The sequence below is a fragment of the Eutrigla gurnardus genome (genome assembly GCF_963514095.1).
Source record: "Eutrigla gurnardus genome assembly, chromosome: 16".
NCBI lineage: Eukaryota > Metazoa > Chordata > Actinopteri > Perciformes > Triglidae > Eutrigla > Eutrigla gurnardus.
Window position 1 is genome coordinate 11,126,027 of NC_139927.1, and position 23,230 is coordinate 11,149,256.

General features: G+C 44.1%; 2 protein-coding genes across 4 annotated transcripts; one reads left to right on the forward strand and one right to left on the reverse strand.

Moving 5' to 3' along the window:
• Window positions 1-4,526: 4,526 nt before the first annotated feature.
• On the reverse strand, window positions 4,527-14,209 carry mideasa (mitotic deacetylase associated SANT domain protein a). Of its 3 annotated transcripts, none has more exons than XM_084030133.1 (13): window positions 13,680-14,209; window positions 11,540-13,236; window positions 9,914-10,132; window positions 8,428-8,770; window positions 8,269-8,338; window positions 8,020-8,162; window positions 7,785-7,888; window positions 7,499-7,574; window positions 7,291-7,379; window positions 6,673-6,816; window positions 6,361-6,477; window positions 6,018-6,184; window positions 4,527-5,544 (listed from the first exon to the last, which is right to left on the reverse strand). In XM_084030133.1, exons 2-13 carry the CDS (start codon window positions 12,977-12,979, stop codon window positions 5,304-5,306), a joined length of 3,153 nt encoding a protein of 1,050 aa, XP_083886259.1. In that variant the 5' UTR covers window positions 12,980-13,236; window positions 13,680-14,209; the 3' UTR covers window positions 4,527-5,303. The 3 variants fall into 3 exon arrangements, with proteins under 3 accessions (XP_083886259.1, XP_083886260.1, XP_083886258.1); XM_084030134.1 differs by having other exon boundaries at window positions 8,035-8,162; window positions 11,534-13,236; XM_084030132.1 differs by having other exon boundaries at window positions 11,534-13,236.
• A 1,092-nt stretch (window positions 14,210-15,301) lies between these two features.
• ttbk2b (tau tubulin kinase 2b) lies at window positions 15,302-22,829 on the forward strand. The gene is made up of 15 exons (XM_084030891.1): window positions 15,302-15,504; window positions 15,965-16,087; window positions 16,215-16,362; window positions 16,505-16,578; window positions 16,685-16,825; window positions 16,916-17,020; window positions 17,411-17,476; window positions 17,561-17,653; window positions 17,736-17,861; window positions 17,952-18,109; window positions 18,352-18,541; window positions 18,911-19,125; window positions 19,212-19,677; window positions 20,195-20,895; window positions 21,521-22,829. The coding sequence occupies exons 2-15, from the start codon at window positions 16,019-16,021 to the stop codon at window positions 21,870-21,872; spliced, it is 2,904 nt and encodes a 967-aa protein (XP_083887017.1). The 5' UTR covers window positions 15,302-15,504; window positions 15,965-16,018; the 3' UTR covers window positions 21,873-22,829.
• Window positions 22,830-23,230: the final 401 nt, after the last annotated feature.

Sequence of the window (23,230 nt, forward strand, 5' to 3'; positions counted from 1 at the left end):
AGACGGAACAGGACGTCGGCCAAGTGAGAAAGTGTTGACTCAGGGGTTTTGAGGGGAGCATGCTGATGTGGTTTATGCATTATGTCAGTTCTGTGGAGCTTTGTTTGTTTTGGACTGATTTATCATATTTCAACGACTACTTTTTAAAAATGACATAAGGTGGAGAGCTGTTAACATTTTGAATGATTTTTGAGTTTGAATTTGCCGAGATGAACAGCCTCTCAATGCTGAATGAAATCCCTGCGACGTGAACTTAATATGAAACAGATGTCAAGTATATGACATAGAAGATACTGTAAATGAATGCCTCCCTGGCAGGTGATTGCTCTATGATGATCTCAAATGGAGATGGAGAGTGTAAGCCAAGACAAGTTTATTTTTATAGCACGGCTCTCACACAATTTATTGTAGCCTACACTTCGCCAAATTTATGTGACATCTCCTGATGTGGTAAATATTTAAGAAATACCTTTAAAGATGGACCACGAGGTCACTTCTGTGGTGCTCTTTTCCCCCAAGTTTTATTGCAGCGTCAGCCATAAACATCGTCCTCGTACGAAGCGGTGACTTTAATAACGAGGGTGGGCCAGAAGCTCTCGTTCTCTCGTGGGAAGATTGGCAGGAGTCAGGAAATGAGGACTGAATTGAGAGCACTTACAGTGAGTGAGTGCATTTGGCTGCAGCCGCCACCTCTTCCACTCCCGGATCACTTCAGATTTCAGCAAGGTGGCCATCCCAGCTGCTTATTTTGCAGAGTCATTACAAAAGGAAACATCTCCTTAATCAGCAAAATTGACTTTATTATGAAGAAGATGTCCGGCGAAGGAGATCAGCTTCTTTGATATTGACAAAGCAAGAGAATAATACGCCTATTTGGAATTTGGACCTCCACTTAGTGTATTTATACAGAGTAACTGGGACTTTTGATGCGTTCAGGGCCCCCGAGGGCCCATTGAAAACACAATCTTGGTTTGATTGTCACCTGTTCTCTAATGGGGAATTTTGACATGTTTGACATTTTACATTTTGCCAATGAAATTAAATAAAAATACTAATAATTTACTTTTAAGTGAAGCGTGAAAGAGAGTCATTATCAGCACAATGTACTCATTTACTAAATGTCTGTTGAAGATGGTGCTTTCAATGTATAACGCTGGATGGTTAAAGCATCATATTTTGTTATATTTGTGAGTCAAATCCAAATGAATAGTTTGACATTTTGGGGGAATCTTATTCTCTTTCTTGCAGAGAGTTAGGTTGATATCACTCTAAAACCACCCTTTTTTCTCTTTAAGCTGCTGGAGCTCAATATCGTCTCTCAGGGCAGGCTTGATGGACTTGGGACAAGGTGATAAATTCCTCCTGCTGTAGGGAGCTTCTTCATAGATAGATTGAGGCCAAGATCTATATGTTCCATTAAAATGAGCAGTGCGACAGATCTCAGGGAAACATGCTGGTGTCAGTCACCAGAGCCTGGTGTTTCTGAGGCACCGGAGATGGATGGATTGTGGTCGAGGGGGTCCATTTGCATAACCAGAGAGAGTGATCTGCTGACTCCAGCTGGAATCCTGATAAATGGGTTTAATTCCATTATGTGAGCTACTGTGTAAGGGTGGAGTAGCAGCTTACCTACAGCAGACCTCGTTAATGGTTGCAGCGCTGATGGTGTAAAACGCCGGAGAGCTAAAGATGACAGACAGATAACCAATCGAAGCGAGGGGTGTCACAGGCCAAGAAGTCTGCCGGGCAGATTGCAATCCTTCAAGGCCATTGACCGCACATTGGAATTGAGCTGAGTGGTTTGTCACTTATATGGTCACTATTGTCATTTCGTGAAGCGGTTTCTGTTCGGCGTCAAGGACACCCTGGTGTAAGCAATGCTGGGGAGATCATCTAGGACGCTGAAGAGGAGCTTCTCCTCTATAATGTGGTGATGGCTGGAAACCAAGACCAGCGCTATATGTCCTGATTCCACATTACAGTATGTAATTACTTGTGAGAGTTTGCTGTTTTTTGCATTCAGGAGACATGAAGTTCCCGCTTTTTTAATTTACACAAGGTCACGATATTTCTCTAATCACGTATAAGTTTAATCATGCAGCATTTGACATAATTTTTTTTTTTTTTTAAATAGGTGATCTTGGCTGGAATACATTTATCTTGAAATATATGTGCTGTTGCAAATAAGTGGTATATTAATGGGAAACTGTGTTGCAATAAGTCATTATAATTTTTCCAACTGCAAGCCACCCACTGACAACTTTTCATTTACTGAATGTGTGTGTGTGTGTGTGTGTGTGTGTGTGTGTGTGTGTGTGTGTGTGTGTGCTACAAACTAAAAAAACCACTAATTGGACTAAATATTCTTCAAATAAAACATCCATGTATACATTTCTCTTTTGATTAATTTCAGAGTTTTGCTGATGGATTTACTTATTTAACTCCACAGATGAAGGGAGAGGCTAGATGCACTCACTTTATAAACACGCTCTTTACTGTGGTTTCTTTTGCACGTACCCTTCTTACTGCCACAATGACATTGACCTCCTGCCTCTCAGGTCACGCCCGGAAAATGATCAAGGTTTTATTGCTTAGTGGCCAAACATAAATCTTAATGTACATTTGTGCTTTGCATCAGATTTTAACCTCGACCCTGCTGGAGGAGAAACATTGATCTGATCATTTGTCTTCCAGACATTTAGTGACATTGATCCAGAATTCTCTCTCTCCACGCCGGGCTTCCTCATAATGTCTTCTTCTCCACTACCCCTAACCTATTTTACTGGGCCCATGTAGCGTGGTTTCTAATGGGGCTTTATTAGCAGGGTCACCGCTCAGGGAAGACATCTGATCCTCATTGTAAACCTCCAGTGCTTCCTCACAAGGTCCAAGCTACAAAGGACCTTCTGAGGACATCGAATACATCAGTGTCGGTTACATTTCACAGCAAACGCTACATCTGTAACGTGGACAGGTCAACATCCGGACGTTTTCACAGTTGGACAATTTAGGAAAAGGATGTTTAATGAGAAATACATCATAGAATAAAAATCACTTGGTGTCTCTTCAGTCACAGTTTCATGTAAATGTCATCATGTAAATGATTTCTTAGAAATGTAACATTTAAGGGACTGTGGTAAAATTATCAGGGCATCAGAAAAGAAAGAGGGTTGTGTGATTTTTCTTTTTGAAGAAGGGAAATATTGACATATGCAGCAGACAATAATCCTGTCCCGGATCAATCAGAAACTAACAGTATCAACATATTCCAGAATACACTGGATATGTGGATCTAAGTGACTGAATGTTGACCGACATTTATTCTCACTTTCACTTTATTCTGAATCACAACACAAAGGAAACATTAAATGCAACGTAACATTTACTTCATCTGAAATTCCTAATGCTTTTTGTTCACGTTAATAGGGCTTTTGTTTTAAACCAATATTGAGTGATCGGTGATTTTCTACATGAAGGAGAGGAGCCAAAGAAAATATGAATAAATGGTGTGGATGAACTTGCTTTTTTTAATAAAAAACCCCCCAACAAACAGTCAGGTTGTGGCCAACTTCCAGAGTATTGTGAAGAGCACCGTGGTGACCCATAAAGTTTCATGTAGCGCCACCATCAGGTCATCATTTGAATTTGTCACTTTGACTCATCATGACCAAACATCTGTAAAACTAATCATTCCCATCAGCCTCAGTTGTACTTTGTGTTTAGTGCTAATTAGCAAACGTCAGCATGCTAACAAGTCTACCTAAGATGATGGACAGGCTTAGCATCATACCTGCTAATGGTTAGCATGTTAGCATTGCTGTTGTAGCATGCTGATGTAACCATTGATTTCAAAGCACTGCTGTGGCTAAATACAGCCTATTGAGGGTGATTTGCACCTACAGACAGAGTGATAATGACTATGCATGAAGCAGTGAAGTCAGTGGATGTTCATCATGCTCTTGTCTTGGCTCAAGGGGCCGTAACTGTACGTAAAAGTACAAACCAGCTCGTTTCTGCAGTCAAAGTAAATGAGAGCTGATGAGGCTTGATGATGGAGACCATTTTGCTCTCAGAGCATAATGCCTCACATCTCATCTCCTGAGGGCGACAGGCCACACTTCCCATTACTGATCACGCTCTTTAAATGGCTGAGTAATGTCACCACACCCGCTGCCTGGAGAGTCTCAGCCCCTTAATCTGAACGTGATTATGAAGCCTCTCTAGCATACTGGATTAGATTTATGAATACAGCGTTTGCAGTTGTATTTTACTGTGGTAGATTGTTTGGACAGCATTTAAAGCAAGACTGCCAAGCAAAATTGATAAATGGATCCACAAAGAATTTCACAAGTTTATTTTAAACTTAATTTATAGACAGCTATGACATTTCTACTTCTCTAAACAACCTGGTGTGGCAAGGAAATACCCTGCAAGAGTGAACCGCTGCCTCCACCTGCTGGATCAACAAAGTATTGCAATCACAAAAGTGCAAACAAATTTCCTGACTGAAAAATAAAAAGACACACTTCTCATAACAGTCGAGATTTTAATAAACGTTTCAATTCTTATTGCAGCCGATGTGATTAGTTTTTGTATTACCAAAATCATTGCAAAAAAAAAATGCAGTATCATAAATATATGGCCATCTCATATATATATTTTTTTTGTACATATTCATTTCAAAAGGTCCCTTGGTTGTACAAAATAAATGTGCAACCAACCTAAAACATCTGATGGAAATCTGCAAAATTTAGCACAGTATTTTCCTTAAAAAAAAAAAGATAAATACAAGCTCTTACTCTCTTTATTTAAAAGGGCTGCTACTGTTAAGTGAAAGATTACTTTTATCTGATATTTTATTGCAAAACAGGCATCCTGATTATCTTATCAAATATCAAATAACCATCAAGTCTGGGCAATGACAATGCATAATATTTTGACATATATTCAATTAAATAAAAGGATATAAAAAGGCAATATTGGCAAAAAGCAGAAGCATACGGGATAAGTGCATTTACAAAAAAATAAACATCCTCTGTGTATTTAAAAGATACAAAATGTGTGAAGATGTGGAGTGTGACTGGCTGGCTGATGGATAACAGTCACGCAGCGCCAGCGTCAGCCGGGGGGAGGAGTGTGAAGATTAACAGGAAGTCTTGAAAAGCACTTCTCTCGTCTTTATTCTGCTCTCCGTGAGGCGGGACATCCTTTCTTTTTCATCCGATTCGACCTCCATCTCTGCCCTCTTCTTACCCATCTGTCCATCTTCTCATTGGTTTCTCCTCCCTCCTGTTCTTTGTCTCTCAATGCCAGTCTTCATCGTTGTCGTCCTCTCCCTCGGAGGAGTCTTCCTGGCTACTGACCTCAGCCTCCATCACTCCGTTCCCGTTTCCTGCCTGACTGGCCACCGCCGCCGCCCTCCTGGCCCGGGCTGCAGCCGCTGCCTGCTCCTCCTCCTCCTTCTGACGCAGCGCTGCAGCCTTCTTCTCCTGCTCCGCATGACTCTTCATGTGGGCGCTTCGACTCTTCACTTTATAAAACACCCTGTAAGGAACGGGGAGAAAATGACGCAACACGATAGGCAACAGCAGCAGTTTGGAATGATGCAACACAAATACAGCTGCTACAAAGTCTACTGCTGCAAACTCTATTTGAAAATGTATCTTTTGGTTTTAATTTCACAATGCCATTTCCCCTTTTTGCTTTCATAATGCCACTTTTTATCACGTCCACATATGTAATTATTTCACACTTTCAAGTCCATATATAATTTATTATATCCCTCTATCTTAATGTGATTAATTGGATCCATTATTGAAAATGTTGATCAAGAGCAACATGATGGGTTGAAGCTGCAACCAACATACTGATGAGTCATTGCAGCTGCAAATCTCTCAAACATTAGTGAGATGCAACACTGGCTGAGGAAAAAAACTATAAGAAAGGACCATTTAGTGCAAAATAAAGACATCGTACCACCACAAAGAATGAGTGCATCTCTAATGATTCTGACATACCTGCCACATTTCTTGCACGGGAATATTGCGTCGGGATCCGGCGGGGGCTTTGCCGGTGCTCTGCTCTTCTTGGCTGCAGGCTCGGCCGGAGGCCTGTGATGCGCTGACGGGGGGTGAGCCTCCTTCTTTACAAAGTCTGGCTCTTTGATCACATGCACCGTTCCTGCCTGGGGAAAAAAAAAGGAGTTTCAAGTGGGTTTTTTGTTTGTTTGTTGTTTGTTTCTTCAAACTTCAACCAATCAACCTTCTTAACTTGCATCCATTTTGATAAACCTGATTGGGTTACGAGAAAACATGCTCCAAGTTGTACTAGTAGACAGAGAATATGTAGTGAAACACTTACATAGTCGTGAGCCTGTAGTGACTGAGCAACCCTCGCCTGCTGGCTGCACTCATAAGAAACATCCCTCTTGTTGTCTCCGTCGATCTCCCCGTGAGTCAGTTTTGACTGGTGCGAACCCTGTGACGAATCACAGCACACAATACCACCTTTAAAATGTTTAAACAGCCTTTCAAAACATTCTTTGGGGAAACTCTTCAAGGGTGGAATTTACAAAACCCTTCTCGTTAACCTCAAGCCTATGAAAATACCGTTTGGCTGCTGTTAATGTTACCACATGTCTCTGCGCTACAAGCCGAGGGAACTCCACTCCACCTTAATGTCCACCACGGCCTCCGTGTGCTTCTCCACAGGTGAATCCGCTGGCCCGAAGGTTACAATCCCATTGCGACCGATCTTCACCCGTTTCTTGTACGTGTAGTAAAACTCCACACACTGAGCCACAGTCTTGGTCTGCACCTTGGAGGGAGGGAAACAAATTATATATATTAATGAAATGAATGTGAATAAGAACAGGCTTCAGATTGAGTGGCAGCCTCTGCCTCATGCCTGTATAGCTGAGGCAGATGTTTCATACAAAATGCCTACATTTCCCATAATTCCAGGTACTTCCTGTCACATCGAGGACGTGGCACGTCCGCTTTCTCTTTTGCACGTTTGGAACTCATTAAGTTTTAAAGCTGTTTGTGATTTAACGAAAGAGGACATTTTCCATTACATCAGAATCGGGCCTCGTGTTGTAAAAGTGAACGTCTGAAAATCTATGCTTCGATGGTGTTGTTTGTTTAAAGCAATTACAACAATAATTTATGTTCTATTGGTTTATCGGTTGAAATGCTACACTGAGCACATTTAATCACGTTTAAATGTACTTAAGACTAATTTACATTGATTGGTTCATTGATTGCTGCAGGGCAAAATTAACAAGCGTACCAATTTCTGCACCATGAAGAAGTCCTTCCTGTAGGCAGAGATCCCCTTATTGAAGTAGCGCTTCTCTTCTGCAGTCCAGCAGTCGGACCCTGCGAGGGAGTCAGACGTTTAAATTACACGTACGGAAATAAGAGACAGAAGCTAAAGAGACCAAGTCACAGCATTTCCATTAAACAGCTTTTACTGTTGTTGTAATGCAGACGCTCACCTGAGTAGTGATAACCTGCCAGGTGATGACCTCCGGGGAAAACTTGGTCGTGAAGCATCAAACGTCCCAGCGTTTCCTTAAAATTATCATGATTAATTCAACAAACAACAAACCATTCTTTGTTCCCCATTTGAGAGCTTCCACTGCATAATAATTCTGACAGTAACAAGGATGTAGTTTCAGTGAAAATAAAAGTAAAAAATAAAAATGTATATTGACAAATTCTGCTGCTGTCATTTTTTAAATCGGGATTTTGATTTTAATGATTATGGGTCACTATACTCACAAGGAAATCACCTCCACATTCATGTAAACAGTGTAAAACCAGCTCCTGGTTGGTTCCTCCGCCCCTGAGCACACTGCAACAAGCCATGTTCATCATATCCTCCACTAGGAGAAAGAAAAGAGGAAATGATGATGGTTTGAAAGAATTATCGATTAGGAGACGATGAAAAGCTCACACACACACACACACAAAAAGAATCGCCGTCAGTGGATGACACGTGATGTGCGATACTGACTACTCTCTTGGTCACCGTGTTTGAGGCGGGAGTCCTCCAAAGGGATCCAAACCAAGTCGGCCTTCACCTGGTCAAACTGGGAGGAAGGTTGCTCCTGTAACTCTGGGATTTCTGCCTGGTACTGCTGCCCGATGTTGATTCGTCTAAAGTTAAAAAAAAACCGATTTAAGTACATTTCTGATGCAGAAGAAGTTCTTTTTGGGCCAGATATGGATAACCTCAGAGGCCCGTTTAGGTGACTGTGCTTACGGTTCGAGGCTAGCAGGCGTGGCATCAGTGATCAGGGGCAGAACAGGAGGTGTGATATCTGAACTTGAAGCTGAAAACACAAAAAATGAAATCTCCTTTTCATACATTATCCCCCACAAAAAAGTAGGTTTTGGCTCAGAAGCAACAACTGAGGCTTACCGGAGCGTAATAGACTACGCGTGGCAGATTTGGGCGTAGGCGGCGGTGGCAAGATTTGGTTGCTCACGGCCATGTTGGTGAGGAAGGCGGAGAAGTAGAGTCCCGAGCCCTCGCGCACAGGAGACAGGATGGGTGGAGGCGTGTACGGGGGCAGGGTGAGGGGGTTGTCCGGCAGGCGTACTGGAGAGCGCAGGTTGCTCTGGTAGGAAGTGAGGTTGGGGTAGAGGGATGGAGGGATGAAGGTCGCTGGCTTGTGCGGGGGGATGATGAGAGGCTCGGGACGAGGTCGGCGCTTAAATTTGGATTTTCCATCCTCGTCCAGACCTGGATCGTTTTCCCCGTCCTAGACAGAAGGTTGAGGGTTTGATCAGACATTTACTTCGTTTCATTTGGCATCAGTCGAATGATAACGTGTTTTTTTAGGGTTCAACTGGACATGATGTACATTTAGGTGTGCTGTCATTCATTTTTCCATATCAATAATCAAATGGAGTCATTTACTCAACAGACTACCTCCTTTACTGAGCCCCGTAGTTATGTGGAAGATTACACGCTCCGTACATAGCATGTAATCATATTGTGGTTACAAATATGATTTGCTAACTTCTTTATTAAAACAACAGTTTGTTTGCTCTGTAAACTGATAAACCAGTTGCTCTTCTGAGTAATTTATGACAAGAAGTGTTTGCTGAGGGGGCAGAACTAGACTAACATGCGCTCCTCCTTGGAACCACATGTAATTTGATTGGACCAAAGCATCACTTGCTGGGCTGTCATTGGTCCGCTCTTCAAAATGGACATAAATGGGAGGTGACCCCACACACACTCACATTCCTCCCGCATTTCTACCTAAATTACATTTTTATTAACAACTGCACAAGTGGTATAATGTGTCCTCCTCTGTGAACCTACACATGTGGTTTGAAACCGTTTCAGAGAATTAATGAGTCGCTCTTTCATCCATCCTTTCATGTTTTCTGGCTGGCTTCTCTAAGGCGACTTGTACTCGTGAAAACTTTTTGTCAATTCAACACAGACCTGCATCTTGAGGTAGTTATGCAATGTGGTCCGAGTCTGAATTAGCATCTACAACCGTGAATGCTAAGCTAACTGGCTGCTGTCTCTAGTTTCGTATTGAGCTGAGAGACAAGTAGGGATGGGACGATGTAGGATTTAAATCGCACTTCAGGATTAAACATTAAATTTTTTTTATAATTTAGATTTTTTTGTTACTTTAAAGTTTGAATGCAGGACTTTTAGTTAGAATCTAGTATGTTTAAAGTGTTGAATTGCAAATTTGATTTAAGTGACAGATCTGAAAACATTAACCAATACTTGCATCATAAAAAGCTGATAATGCGATTATAGGTCAGCCTATATCCAATGTTCCAACTCGCAATAATTAACAGCTCCCACTGGTTTACCACAGACTAGGCTCGGCTATTAATAACAAACCAACCATCAAAGCAATGCTAACGATACTGACCTGGCCAAAAATCTCAGTAATGGAGTTTCTGAGCGATCGCCGACGAGCCACAATGACAGAAGGTTTGCGATCGGACTGTCCTGCAGGCCGCTCGTCGTGGTCGGGTCGTCCCTGAGTCCAGCCGCCCTGAGCATCCGTCTGACTCCTGTGCACCGGCACCGATACGGGGATAACCAGAGGCACCATGGTGGCCTGTCTACCAGAAGAACCATCTTCCAGCTGAGGAAGGAAAGCAAAGAGGCAGGAAGACGAGGAGCGATGGAAAAGAGACGGAAAAACTGAGATTAGGAAAAGAAGCAGGTTAAACAGACTGAGGTTTAAAGAGCATGCATTAATCGTCTTCCTGAATAAAATATATATGTTGTGTTTAGAATAAATGATATTAAAAGGTGAATATTTTTTATTATAGATTAACCTTTTTTGTTGATTAATTGTTTATTACACTTGATGTTTGAAGAAGTGAAAAAGTGTAATTTTCTGCATATTAAAAGACTGAAAGTTTATTACCGAGATTGTTGCTCCTTCATTTTCAAGTGTTTCAACTATAAATCACGTAACTGATAACCAATAGCCAATTAGTTACTTTAACCGATGCATGCACTGAGCAAAAAGGTGATTAAAAACACCAACAAATCAACACTGTTGTGTAATTCCTACATACTTCCGTAGTATTCAGAGCTGTGCACACGCCTTGCTCGTGATTGTAAAAACCAAATATCGCAATGCTAAATCCTACTGGTATCAGCGAAACACATAAATCTGTTTTATGACTTGTATGCAAAGGTAAGAACTGGCATCAAGACATTTCAATCTGCTCTCATAGCCTAGAAATGTGCTTCTTGTTAACCACAATGGACCAGCGCTATGAATTAAACCTGTTTGGTGTGTGTTTGTAAGTATAGGATTGCAGGTTGACAGCTCAGCCGCTCCCTAGCTCTGCTCGAAGACCGGGAAGGAGCCTGAGGAATGTGGAGGTGTGCAGACATGCAGCTTGTCCAACTGTGCATCCAGCAGGCGCACTTTGCAGACAAAAAAAAAAACCTACCACAAGCTTGACAACCCCCCCTGAGGGAAGAGCACTAAACATCCCTGTGCTCAGAAAAAACAAAAACAGCTAGTTATTGTCCTTAGTGGCTGTTTAACAGAACTGCTGAAAAGACAATAATGGAGCTAGTTTGAGTGGGTGTGCCGCTGAGAATGTAAACATCATAAATCCTGAATAACAGCGTTAACTTTAGAAAATTTCCTCACAGGAAAAAAATAAGAACCATCTTTTCAAGTGCAAAAGGAGCCGTTTTTCAGGTTGCACCAGTATCTGGTGCATGACCATGGCCTGTAAAGTATGACTGTGCACAACTGTTTAACAGCCTGCTATAGCTGGGACTCGACAGCTGTAGGATTCGGGTAAACAGGCCTAAGAAAAAGATTTTAAAAACCATAGGGAAGTCCTGCATTGAAACAAGCCTCTTCCTCTTTGTGCAGCTGCTCGCCAAACTTTGCCAGATGTGAAAGTTTGCTCTTACATGCATAGGTTAAAATCATTTTTTTTAAATGGTTATTTTGCTGTAAAAATCACCATAAATAAATGACTATAGTAGCAGTGTGATGAGGGATTTTAACCTTGACCATTTTAGCAGGCAGCAACTCCATCTCCGATGCCTTCTGGGCCAGAGTTTCCAGGTTGATCTCCTTAGACGCCCTTCTTCTCCTACGGATGACGCCTCCTGTAGTCCCATCGCCTCCTTTCGCAGCCTGAGAGCCTGCTACTCCGTTCTGGGACGATGGAGGATCTTTGGACGCTTGAGAGCAGATGTTTGTCGGAGGTGGACCCAGCGGGGACTGACCATCTCTGGAGAGGCGTCGTGAACGCCGAGGGGCAGCCGGCGCTGGATCTGAAGGCTCTGCGGGGTTTGTGGCGACCATTTCAGGGCATGGATCAAGTTTGGGTGATGCATCGGGGGTTTGAGCATCTGGTTCCTGCCCGGTGATAGGTGGGCCAGACTCAGGAGGCTGAAAAGTCACAAGGTTTTGGGTTTGTTGCTGTTTCGGTTGCACCTGTGGTTGTGTTGTTTCTTGCTGTGGCACATTTTGTTGCTGCACTTGGTGCATTTGCTGAATTTGTTGCTGTCGCTCCTGGATCTGTTGCTGGTGATACTGTTGCTGCATTTGCTGCAGTTGTTGTTGTTGTTGTTGCATTTGATGCTGTTGGATTTGTTGCTGCTGTTGCTGCAAATGTTGCCGCTGTTGCAACTGGAGGTGATGCTGCTGCTGTAACTGCTGCTGTTGCTGCTGCTGTTGTTGCTGCTGCTGCTGCTGCTGGTGATGGTGATGCATTTGTTGCTGCTGCTGCATCTGGTGTAGCAGCTGTTGTTGAGTTTTAGGCTGATCGCTGTACGCCAGGCTCGGCATTCCCTTGTTGCCTGGAAAAACAGAGTAATAACCTGATGAAAACTGTTGCTTGCTGGGTCTAAATGTTGTCTGGAAGGGCTGCAGCATGGACCCCTGCAAAGTGTGAGAAGGAACATGGGGTTGACCCTGGAGCTCCACGCCCTTGTGGGCGTGCTGATAAGCTTGCAGCTGAGCCTGGTGCATTGCAGCCGCGGCATGCTGCTCCCACTCGAGCCCTCTCCCCTGAGCTTGAGCTTGGGCCGCATCTCTGTAAGCTTCAACGGGTCCCGGCAGTTGATTTTCTCCCCCCATAGGCAGAGCTACACCCTCATGGACGCCTTTGTGGAACGGCATTTGACCCCTGGCATTCACTCCGCTCATATAGGGGCCAAAGTTCTGCCCCCAGGCCGGAACAGGAGCTTCCTGAGACCAGCCGGGGGCCTGTGCAGAGTCCTGGTGCATCCACTTTACTGGAGCAGTCTGTTGATAGTGTGGTAGACTTTGGGGCCCTTTCTCTGGGTTGTAAACACCAGAACTGCTAGCAGAGTCGCTGTGGCTTGCTTCTAAAGCTGGAGGTCCCATACCATAATAAACCTCCCCTGAATGCACAGGCTCTTTCATGGCCGCAGCCCGATGCTTGCCGCCCTTGTCTGTATTAACTTGAGAAGGAAGACTCATAGTAATATAAGGTTATGTTGGAGTCAGAGCTCTCAATCTTGATCTCCGTGCGTGCAAAAAAAAACCGTCACTGCCTCTGTAGTGTGCTTTCAACGCCTGCGGTTGAGGAGTTTGTTGTTTAATTGTGCGCACAGAGGTATTTGGGAGGAAATACAAATCCCAAGGGAAAGTGCAGGGAGGGAAGCATGCAACCCTCCTTCCAGAATCAAATCTGAGGTTTGCTGTCCTTTCTTCTCATCCTCTTTATGGTGCCGGACCTTGTGAGAGAAAGGAGGGGTTAGACACTTTCTTTTTTTGCTCCGAAGACAAGCAACGCACATTTTTCTCAGTCGCCTTTTCACTCAAATGCAGCAAAGAGGAAACTGAGGCCTACACGAGCGAGCGGCCCAGTCAGTAAAGTGATACTCTGTTGATGTGAGCGACCCGACGACTAAAACCTATATTTCGACATTTGCGTCCGGCTGCGTGGAGACAGGACGTTGTTCGCTCAAGAAAGTTTTGGGCCAACGACAACAAGGAGGCGCTTACTGTGTAGCTGCCATTTGGCATAACAAGAAATACAGGAAACGAAGGGGCTCGTGCAATCACCCAAGCGATAGCCCCAGTGATGTTATGTTATAAAGAGAAAAAAACAACAATCAGCAATAAGGAAGCGCCTGAAGAGCTGAGTGCACGAGAATGAGTTAAAAACAGTGTATACCTTATGAATGTTGCACGGAGATCCCCATGGCCAGCCCCATGGAGTCACTTCGCTTTCGATCAAAGTCGAATGCATGTAGCTCCATGAAGGGACCGTGCGCAGCAAATGTCATAACTATTTTGACAACTTTCCCCTCGAGTTTCACAGCGCACAATATGGCGAACGGGCGACGTTACAATCCATAATCCAGGCGAGCTGGAGCTGCTGGTAAACGCTGGGGTTACTGTGTTGCACAGCGTATTCGCAAATGCTTTCGGGGGGGACGAAGAAGAAGAAGAAGAAGAAGAAGTGAAAAAAAAAATGTCCACAACTTTCTCCCCCGCATCAACGGCTAAAAAAACCACACGCACGAGACGGTGAAACGTGTGGAAACGGTGCCGTGCAGCGGCGCGCGCTGGTACTTCCGCAGATTTGAACGCGCTTGCTGACGAGCCTCGCGGATCTAAAACCGTCGCGTTTCGGTTTATCCAGAGTGTGTGAAACGTCGCGAAGCTGCGCAAACACGCAGAAAGTTGTGCGGCCCCGGAACGCACCGCCTCACCCCGAAACGGCTCAACTCACATCCTGTTGTCCAATCCGATGGCCCGGCCACTCCTATCGCCGTATCCGTGTGCGTTTGTTTTGCTGCCGCGGCCGCCCGGAAAGCGGAGTCTGAGCTCAAAGGCACGGAAACGGTTTGTTGTGGGGTTTAAACAGGGCTGCAGGCAGGATTTTAAAAATACTAAACTGCCCTTACACCCTTGATAGTCTAGAATAGAGCGTAACATTACATTAATCATATGAATATGGATATTTAATCTGAATTCAACTAGTCAACAAGCCACCATAATGGTTTCATAACATGTTGTAGACACTTACAAAATAAAATGCAGTGTTTCCACAATAAAAGATGAACGATCTCCACCTTTCCATAAATAAATGATGATAGGAAACAACTTTTCTATACATTTAAATCGTGACATATAAAACAAATATAGAGTCCATGGCCTCTTGTGTCAACATTGATCAGTCGGTTTATGATTATGAGGGTTATAAAAAACAAGTAAATTCATATTTCACATGTAAATAACTGGGTCATGATTCTGGGAAAGAGACATTGCTGTTGAGTTTTTTTCAAATGTATTTTTTAGCAGTATTTTTTAGACTGTTATATAGTTATATTCAAGAAATCTTGAGTATTGTCACATAAAGTACCCTGTATTTGATGATACTCTTGTTCTTAAGTAAAACCTTGAATGCATGACTTTAACCTGTATAAATACCCTGTGTATTGATACGCTATGCTACTGTTACTAAAAGGTACTCCCTCCAGTGCTGCTGGCCAGTGGCGGTGATGAGGTGTAGAGGGTGAAGGCTTATCAATATTTTATCAGGAGCACCAGAGAATCCCTGCAACGCCCCTGCTACACTGGTGGTTTATTTGTCCACTACCATCATCTCTGAAACGAGATGTGGTGCTGGTGATGCAGGGATCCTTCTCTTGTCCGGTGGGACCACATCCAGTGCGGCTGTGCTCCGTGTGATGCGCAGAGTGTCGCTCCACCACGCTGTCGGGTGGATGCGGGAGTTTGAGCATCAATCAGGAGAGACTGGCGCTGTGACGTCACGGCCGCCGCTGTGAGGCAGAGCACGGGGGCATCACTCCCCATTCATAGCAGGCTAGCAGGCTGCTAACCCGAGCTAGCGTCAGCTATGGTCCATCACCACTATCGTCTCATTCCAAAAATAAATAACCGCTCGGAATGACCTGGCTAACTAACGGCAGACTGGGAGCATGGCTACTGTTTGGATTTTAACTGGGACCGCAATGGCGCAACGGAGCGAGGTATGCTACCTAACGGTTATCTTTAGTTTACATGCTAGTTAGCTTGTTTACAGGACCACCGGAGCCACCGCAGTGGACGCCGTCACCTAGCTAGGTTAGCTTCCTAACGGCTAATCTTCTCAAACGATCGGTTGATGGTCATTTGTGACCAATGACTACCGTTGCGATGCCTCGTTTGTGTTTTTGCTGATTCCAAACAATGCTAGCTGCTATTTTTTCGTGACCATCTAGCTGGCACTGGCCAGCGTCTTGTATGAGCATTTAGTACGTGAGGTGCAACGGCAGTTAACCTTTGTTAACTGTTTAAACGGCTTCCTCCACATGTTTGTCGGGCACCATAACACGTAACGCTTCTCCTTTCCATCCTTTGCACGCCCGGTAGCATGCAGTGTGCAGTGATTTTTTTTTTATCTCAAGGAGAAAATGGACCTGATTTTTAAAAGCTGTCCCGTGTTTGCAGTGAGGGGCTTGCGTCGCAGATGCCAGGTGCAGGCTGTAGCTGAGAGCACTCAGGATGAGTGGTGCTGGAGAGCACACGGACATCCTGTCTGTGACAGACGTGGTCAGAGACAGATGGAAAGTGGTAAGAGAAATCACAAAATCACGTTTTTAAAAACTGTACAACAAAAAGAGACAGATGGCCAAACGAAGATGAATCATTTCTCCACAAGTACCTTTTTGCTTGACGATGAATACTCCCTTCTTTTCAGGCGAGGAAGATAGGTGGAGGCGGGTTTGGGGAGATCTACGAGGTTTTGGATCAGTTGAGCCAGGCCACCGTTGCCTTAAAGGTGGAGTCTGCTCAACAACCCAAACAGGTGCTGAAGATGGAGGTGGCTGTGTTGAAGAAACTTCAGGGTGAGTGATTCTATCCCCTTGTCCGTGATAGAGTAACTGAAATTTAGCCATGGTGGAAATACCTCAGATCATTGCGCATTGCGCGTTTTATCAAATCGGTATGAGCAATTTCGTTGAAACAGCCTGTATTTCTCTTTAACAGGTAAAGACCACGTGTGTCGCTTTGTGGGCTGTGGCCGAAATGATCGTTTCAATTATGTGGTGATGGAACTCCAGGTAGGGTTTTTACCAGTCAATGTTAGTCAAGTATTTTGTTTACTGCTGACGCCAAATGACTCTGTCATAAATGTGACCTTGGCAAACACTGATTTCCTGTCTAAAGGGGAGGAACCTGGCAGATTTGCGCAGGACCATGACCCGAGGCACCTTTTCCATCTCCACAACATTGAGACTTGGCAAGCAGATTTTAGAGTCCATTGAAAGCATCCACTCTGTAGGCTTCCTGCACCGAGACATTAAACCTGTAAGTTGACCTGAAACCTTTTTGTTTGTCATTTTGTATTTCAGACAGTCAGTTCAACTTGAACATGTTTGTGTTTTTCTGTGTCATTAGTCTAACTTTGCGATGGGAAGACTAGCCAGTACCTGCAGATGCTGCTATATGCTTGATTTTGGCTTGGCCCGTCAGTTTACCAACTCCAGCCAGGAAGTCCGTCCAGTAAGTACTCCAAGAAATGCTTTGGCTTTTTTATTCAAAGATCCCAGAAGTTATCGTATGAGAAAATCTAACTCTAAAATGAATATCTGATTCTGCATGGTATAACATAGTCTTACAGCACTAGGAGTCATCCTGGTGATAGGATATACATTATATAAACAGTTAGTTAAAGGCACAAAACGTACACATTTGACACCAGAATTGATTTCGTATGACGCCTTTTATATGACTGCTGTGTGACCTCATGTGACATCACCTTTTCCTTTAGCTCATTATTTATAAATCCCTCAGAATGTTATTTAGAACCTGTAAACTTGCTTGTAAAGGACAACCATTGTGTTTTCCCACGTTACTATATCTGTATAGTATTATATCTCTATTCTGTTTTAGCCTCGTCCTGTGGCAGGCTTCAGAGGAACTGTGCGATATGCTTCAATCAATGCCCATAAGAATAAGGTGAGCATGGAAAAAAAAAAACAATCTGCTATTCATATTTGTTTGCACTTGAAATTACTCACATTTGTGTTTCCTAATTTGTAGGAGATGGGTCGTCATGACGACCTGTGGTCCCTCTTCTACATGCTGGTTGAATTCATAGTTGGTCAGCTGCCCTGGAGGAAAATCAAAGACAAAGTATGTGCCTATTGGATCGTATAGATTTGTAATTCAGAGCATTTGTTTCCATTCAAACTCTTATTTCCCCCCACTCTCTCAGGAACAAGTAGGGAATCTAAAAGAGACGTATGACCATCATCTCATGCTCAAGCACCTTCCCTCAGAGTTCAGTACTTTCCTAGATCACATCTTGGCCTTGGACTACTTCACTAAGCCAGACTATCAGGTTGGCCATCTCTTGTTTGGCATATTCAGCACACACTGTTTATTTCCCTCCAGCTGACATGTGCTGACGCATGTGGTTTCTCTGTGACAGCTCCTGATGTCGGTGTTTGAGAATGTTATGAAGAACCACAACGTGCTGGAGAATGACGCTTATGACTGGGAGAAATGTGATTCGGAGGATATGCTGACCATTACTGCCGCAACAACCACTGCTCAGCAGCTCACTCGCCTCACGCCGGCGTACTTGGGGTATTGACTGCTAAAGAAAGCTCTATCACTATTCACAGATAGCAATTTATTCTCTTACCTGGTTCTCGTTGTTACCGTTTTGCTTGTACCATTCAAACACTCTGTTGGATATGTGGTAAAATGTGTAGCTGCAGCTTTTTTTAGACCTGAGTTCTGCACAGTCGGAGGTCCCTGAGAAAATCGCTGCTGTAAATTGTGCAGTGGAAATGAGCTGCAGGAGTGACCTTCCCTCTCCTCCACAGCATGGCCAATGCTTCAGTGCTGCCAGGCGAGCTGCAGAAGGAGAACACTGAGGATGTCCTGCAAGGGGAGCGCCTCAGTGATGCTGACAACTGCCCCCCCATCCCCACACCGACCACCCCCGGCGGAGACGTATGGGAAGAGATGGACCGTAACCGCAACCATAAACACGTCCAGCCGATGATCAGGAAGGTCGGGGAAATATAGTGTTCTGTTAATACTGAGTAGAACGTTCTTATCGACAGCAGCTGAATTATTGCTCTTATGTAACTGCTCTTCTACCTCTGCATTGATATGCAAAGTGTATCTGCACTGCACTGCACTGGATGTCATGCACAAAACTTTCCCAAAGTCTACAGTGATTTTTCCCAGAGATATGATAATGGCTACAACCCCAGGCCAACCTTTTAGTACATCTAGTCCTCCTGGGTTTGAATTGAAACCCACTTCTGACTGCCTGCCTTCCCATTTAAAGAGAAATTAATGTCTTGCTACAGCTTCTTTCTGGGATAAAATGCAATATTTGTGTTTTTGAGCCACTTTGTCATTCATTCTTGTCAGGTGGTGAGTGAGGATGAACACAGTCAGAACCAGGGGAACCAGAGCCCCAACACCGGCTCCATGCAGAGTTCCCCCAGACGGGTGCGATCAGAGACCATGTTCTTGGAACGGGCGGCGCCACTGCTTCGGAGGATGAGACACAGTCAGAGCTTGGCGTTTGAAAAGAGGCTTGCGCCAGAACCTAAGCCCACAATCGAACGCTTCCTTGAGGCCTAGTTAGTATTCAGTACACATCAATTTACAAAATATACTGTTGTGAGAGTTTGCATGCTAACATAACACTTACAATATCTTGTTTCAGCTTGGGCAAACAGCGCCCTGTGCTTTCTCAAGTTGGGGAGAAATCCATTACTGAGAGGGGAAACGGGCAGCAGCCTTCCTGCAACGAGGAACACTCTGGCATGGCTACCCCCGACCAAGAAGAGGGTGCAGCTAGCAGTGGCTTTGTGGCGGTGAACCTCAGTCCTGTGCCCCAAGAGGGAGACTCTCAGGAGTGGGTGATGCTGGAGCTAGAGCAAGGCAGCGGTTCTGGAGCCGCCAAGCCTCCAGGTGAGGCCCTGCATGAGGACAAGCCTGGGAAACGCACGCCTGCCGAGACTGAGAACCAGTCCTCTGAGCCACAGGACGGCCAGCCTACAGTGGTGCCGAGCAGTCCTGTTCTGTCGCAGATGTCTATGCCCGGCACGTGGTTACTGGGCCACAGGAGACTGACGGGGATGCTGGGACAAATGCCCTCTGCCATTATGGGAAGACCCCAGATGGACCAGGTAGGGGTGATCCAGCATTTAGTCCTAAACTGAAAGCAGCATTGTGGAATGAAATTCGTTGTATACCAGTTGACAAAATAATCCCAACTCAAGCTCTACTTACTTGCTTGTTCTAGAGCTTTTTACCTTAAAGGGACCTCATCAGCAGATTGAGTTCATGTTTGTCATCATTTGTATAGGAAAAATGTAATTACTGTACAAGGACACTTACAATTTAAAAAACATAAAACTCTCAAATTAAAATATAAAATTAAAGTGTATGGAATACAAAATATACAGTTTATAAAAGAAGTCACTCATGAAGTGTGAACCATTACCAAGAAATGTATCAAATACACATTCTTATGAAAATATGTCACTGACTCATAGGATATGGGCTGTGAATGCAATAACGCCACAAATTTACATGAATACAATCAGTTCAGCTAATTTTATTGGAGCTAAACACTGTTCATTTGGATCTATATTCACATGGCTTTTCAAGATCATAAACTAACGGTCATTTAAATCTTCTCAGTCTTCTAGCTGTGCCCTACAGTCCCCTGTAAAGGAGAGGGCTGATGCAATACCACTTGAGGCACCATCTGGTAAATCTAAAAAACTCTCAGAGGAGATCTTAAAAGATGCAGAGAGATTGGAGTTAGCTCCTGTGCCAAGCTCAGCCAAAGGCCCCAATGCTCATCTGACAAATGACAGAGACCCAGAGAGTGATTCTGGTCTGCCTGATCGCTCCTCAGAGCCGAATCAGCAGCCTCAAGCGGAGACAGCAGGGGGCGCTCTGGAGAGCACTGTCACCGTCTCCTCCTCTCCACCCCCAGCTCTGCTCAGAAGAAGAGACTCTCCCTCGTCCCCAAGATTGAGTCGAATCCCAGTGCGAGACCCAGCCAACCCCCTGGACTCCCCGAGCAAGGACCTCCACATGGAGAGGCGCCACCGCTGGAGCAGTCCAGTCCCCGGCTCCCCCACCCACTCACCCTCTCCATCCCTGTCCTGTGACAACCTGCCTTGCGCTTTGCTGAGAGACAGGCTCCTCTCAGACCGGGGGTCCAGGACCGACATTGTAGGAGAAGACCCTCTCTCTCTGTCCTTATCATCAGGTAGTAAAAGTAAGATCCCACGTCCTGTGAGCGCCACCTTTGTACCTGAGCAACTCAGCAACAGGTTTCTGCCTCGACCACCTCCTGGAAAACCACCCATCCGCCCATGTGTGGACAACAGGTATGATGCTGTGAAGGTGTTATAAAATAATACAGTGTTTTCAGTTCATGAATTGAGTTAATCATAATCTTTTTGGTGATTTCCTCTTCTCTTACACAGTCTGATTTTGATGTAGCGCCACCTATGGTTACTTGGTAGTAGTTGTAGTGCGGTTTAATATTACAGCGTACACTCGAGGCGGTTTATAGTGCAGCCAAACAGACTTATGTATGTTGTTTTGGCAAAGATATCAGCCAATAATTGGCCTCTTTCCATTAGCTTTCCAATCTGATTTAATGCTGCACACGCTGCAGATGGAATCCATACAAAAGCAGGGCAGAGTAATGGGATTTATAACCTTGGTGAAGAGTTGATGGTGTGCAGCTTGTCAACTGAAACTTTTCAAACTGCTCACTTTGGCTGCTCCATCTTGTTCTATTCTTCTGTGCAATGTTTAAAACTGTTCTGCTATCAAATAATGTTGCTTTTTTTAGACACATTTGGGAGAATGGTCACTATTGCACTTCTGCTTCACAGCAAATGGCACCACGTTGAATCGACAGTTGAATTAGCTACAAGAGAATGTAAATATATTAAACTTTCTCTCACACAGAAGGTATTGTAATCATATTGTTCTTTTCTCCAGACGACGGCGATTAAGAGTTCGAGCCAGCAGCACTAGCGATGCAGACTTCCTAGCCAGTCTGACTCAGCTGATGCAGGACCGAAGCGGAATGCTCTTCAGCCCTCCTCCGCGCCCTCGCAGCTCCTCCTCCTCCCTGCAGCGCTCACTTAGCTCCTCCCCCTCCCGCCAGGAGGTCCGGGAGGGCGTGGTTCTGCAGGGACGCAGCCGCTCTCCATCTAGCTTCTCCGGCTCCCCTCCTCCTCGGCACCCTCACCCACATGACAGGTTTGAAGGGCCGGGACTGTGGGGCCACAGCTCCAGGGGCAGGGGTCTGATCCATGAGGGTAAAGGCTCCGGCAAAGTGAGTCGATGACTGTATTCGACACACAAGTAGCGAGAGGCTGTTTCACCTTCAGTCGCTGATAGCATGTGTAAATATAGTATTTACTCATGGGAATGTACTGTATGTAATGTAAAATGTATAGATTGTATTTATTTATTTATTTATTCATTTGTTGGATGTTTCTCTCAAAATACTTGACGATGTGGCTTGATTCCTGCAGTTGAAACAAAAAGGTGGAGAAAACCATAAGATTGCCAACTCTTACCTCTCATTTCACTCCTCTCTTAACTCTCCATAAAGGCCTAATATGAGACCAAAAATCTAATGTTGAATACTCGAGGGATGTAAAAATGATGTAGATAATTGTAGATATGTACCATGAGGAAAGTAGTGAACACTAATAGAAACCATGTACTCACACGAAGAACACTAAGAGTAAAGAACACCACAAGCAGTATACCAACATCGGCATTCATGTATGGAACCAGGACACGGTGCCCCATGTTGACCTCGCTCCTGTAAAACCGCTAGATTATCGTATGTGACAACGAATTGCTCATTTGGCATATCAGTGTAGTAGCGTGCTTTTACTTTGCCAGAAATTAACCGTCATGCAAAAGGCGTCCGCATATTAGAATGTACATGTAAGTGCACTCATACGTAAGTATTGTAAAAGTGCATGAGGATCATTGCAAATTATTTTTATTTTTATTCATTTGTACAATCTGCTAAGACATGTATTTTTATTGAATGGCTTCTGATCAAAACTAGACCAGCAACAATGTGCAATGTTTTTTCTTACATCATGTGGTAAAGGAAGCAAAATGATAAAATGGAACGTATTCATCATGTCTTGTTTGTTGCATTTTATTTTTTTTTAAATCACAATTTTAACTATATTCAAATAAGTAGATTTAAAAAAAAATGTGAATTCCTTGCTACACCAGCGGCAGTTTTCGTTGTGATTAAAGGGTCAGCACACCTGAATTAGCTTGGTTCTTTCTTATTCATTCCTATGGTATGCAAGTTAAAGTGTTAAAATGTCTGCCTCTGAGATTTCTGTCACTCGATACGATTGAGTGGAATTGGTTTTGTGGCACAAAATGGAAATGGCAGTAACGGTGCAACCAGTTAATCTGGTTCACCCACATATGTTGGCTGCGGCTGGATTTTATTTAAATTATTTTCTACAGTAAAAATGGTCCAAGCTTAGCAGCACTGTCAGTGATCAGATACATGGAAAGACAGTGAAAGACAACGGTTAAATCTTTACTAAACATGCTCATACAATAAGGTAGTGTGTGTTTCTTTTATGCTCAAGATAAACTCAATCCACAACAGCTCAGACTGTAACATGTCCCCTGAGAACATTCACTTGTCAAACTCTG

Bases quoted from the DNA above. Each gene is read 5' to 3' on its own strand.
- ttbk2b (XM_084030891.1), top strand. From the start codon at position 16,019: ATGAGTGGTGCTGGAGAGCACACGGACATCCTGTCTGTGACAGACGTG. The intron at 18,542-18,910 runs GTCGGGGAAATA...CATTCTTGTCAG, and splicing joins TCCAGCCGATGATCAGGAAG to GTGGTGAGTGAGGATGAACA. The intron at 19,678-20,194 runs GTAGGGGTGATC...AAATCTTCTCAG, and splicing joins GAAGACCCCAGATGGACCAG to TCTTCTAGCTGTGCCCTACA.
- mideasa (XM_084030132.1), bottom strand. From the start codon at position 12,979: ATGAGTCTTCCTTCTCAAGTTAATACAGACAAGGGCGGCAAGCATCGG. The intron at 8,163-8,268 runs GTAAGCACAGTC...TTTTAACTTTAG, and splicing joins ACGCCTGCTAGCCTCGAACC to ACGAATCAACATCGGGCAGC. The intron at 6,478-6,672 runs GTGGAGTGGAGT...GATTCGTCACAG, and splicing joins AGGCCGTGGTGGACATTAAG to GGTTCGCACCAGTCAAAACT.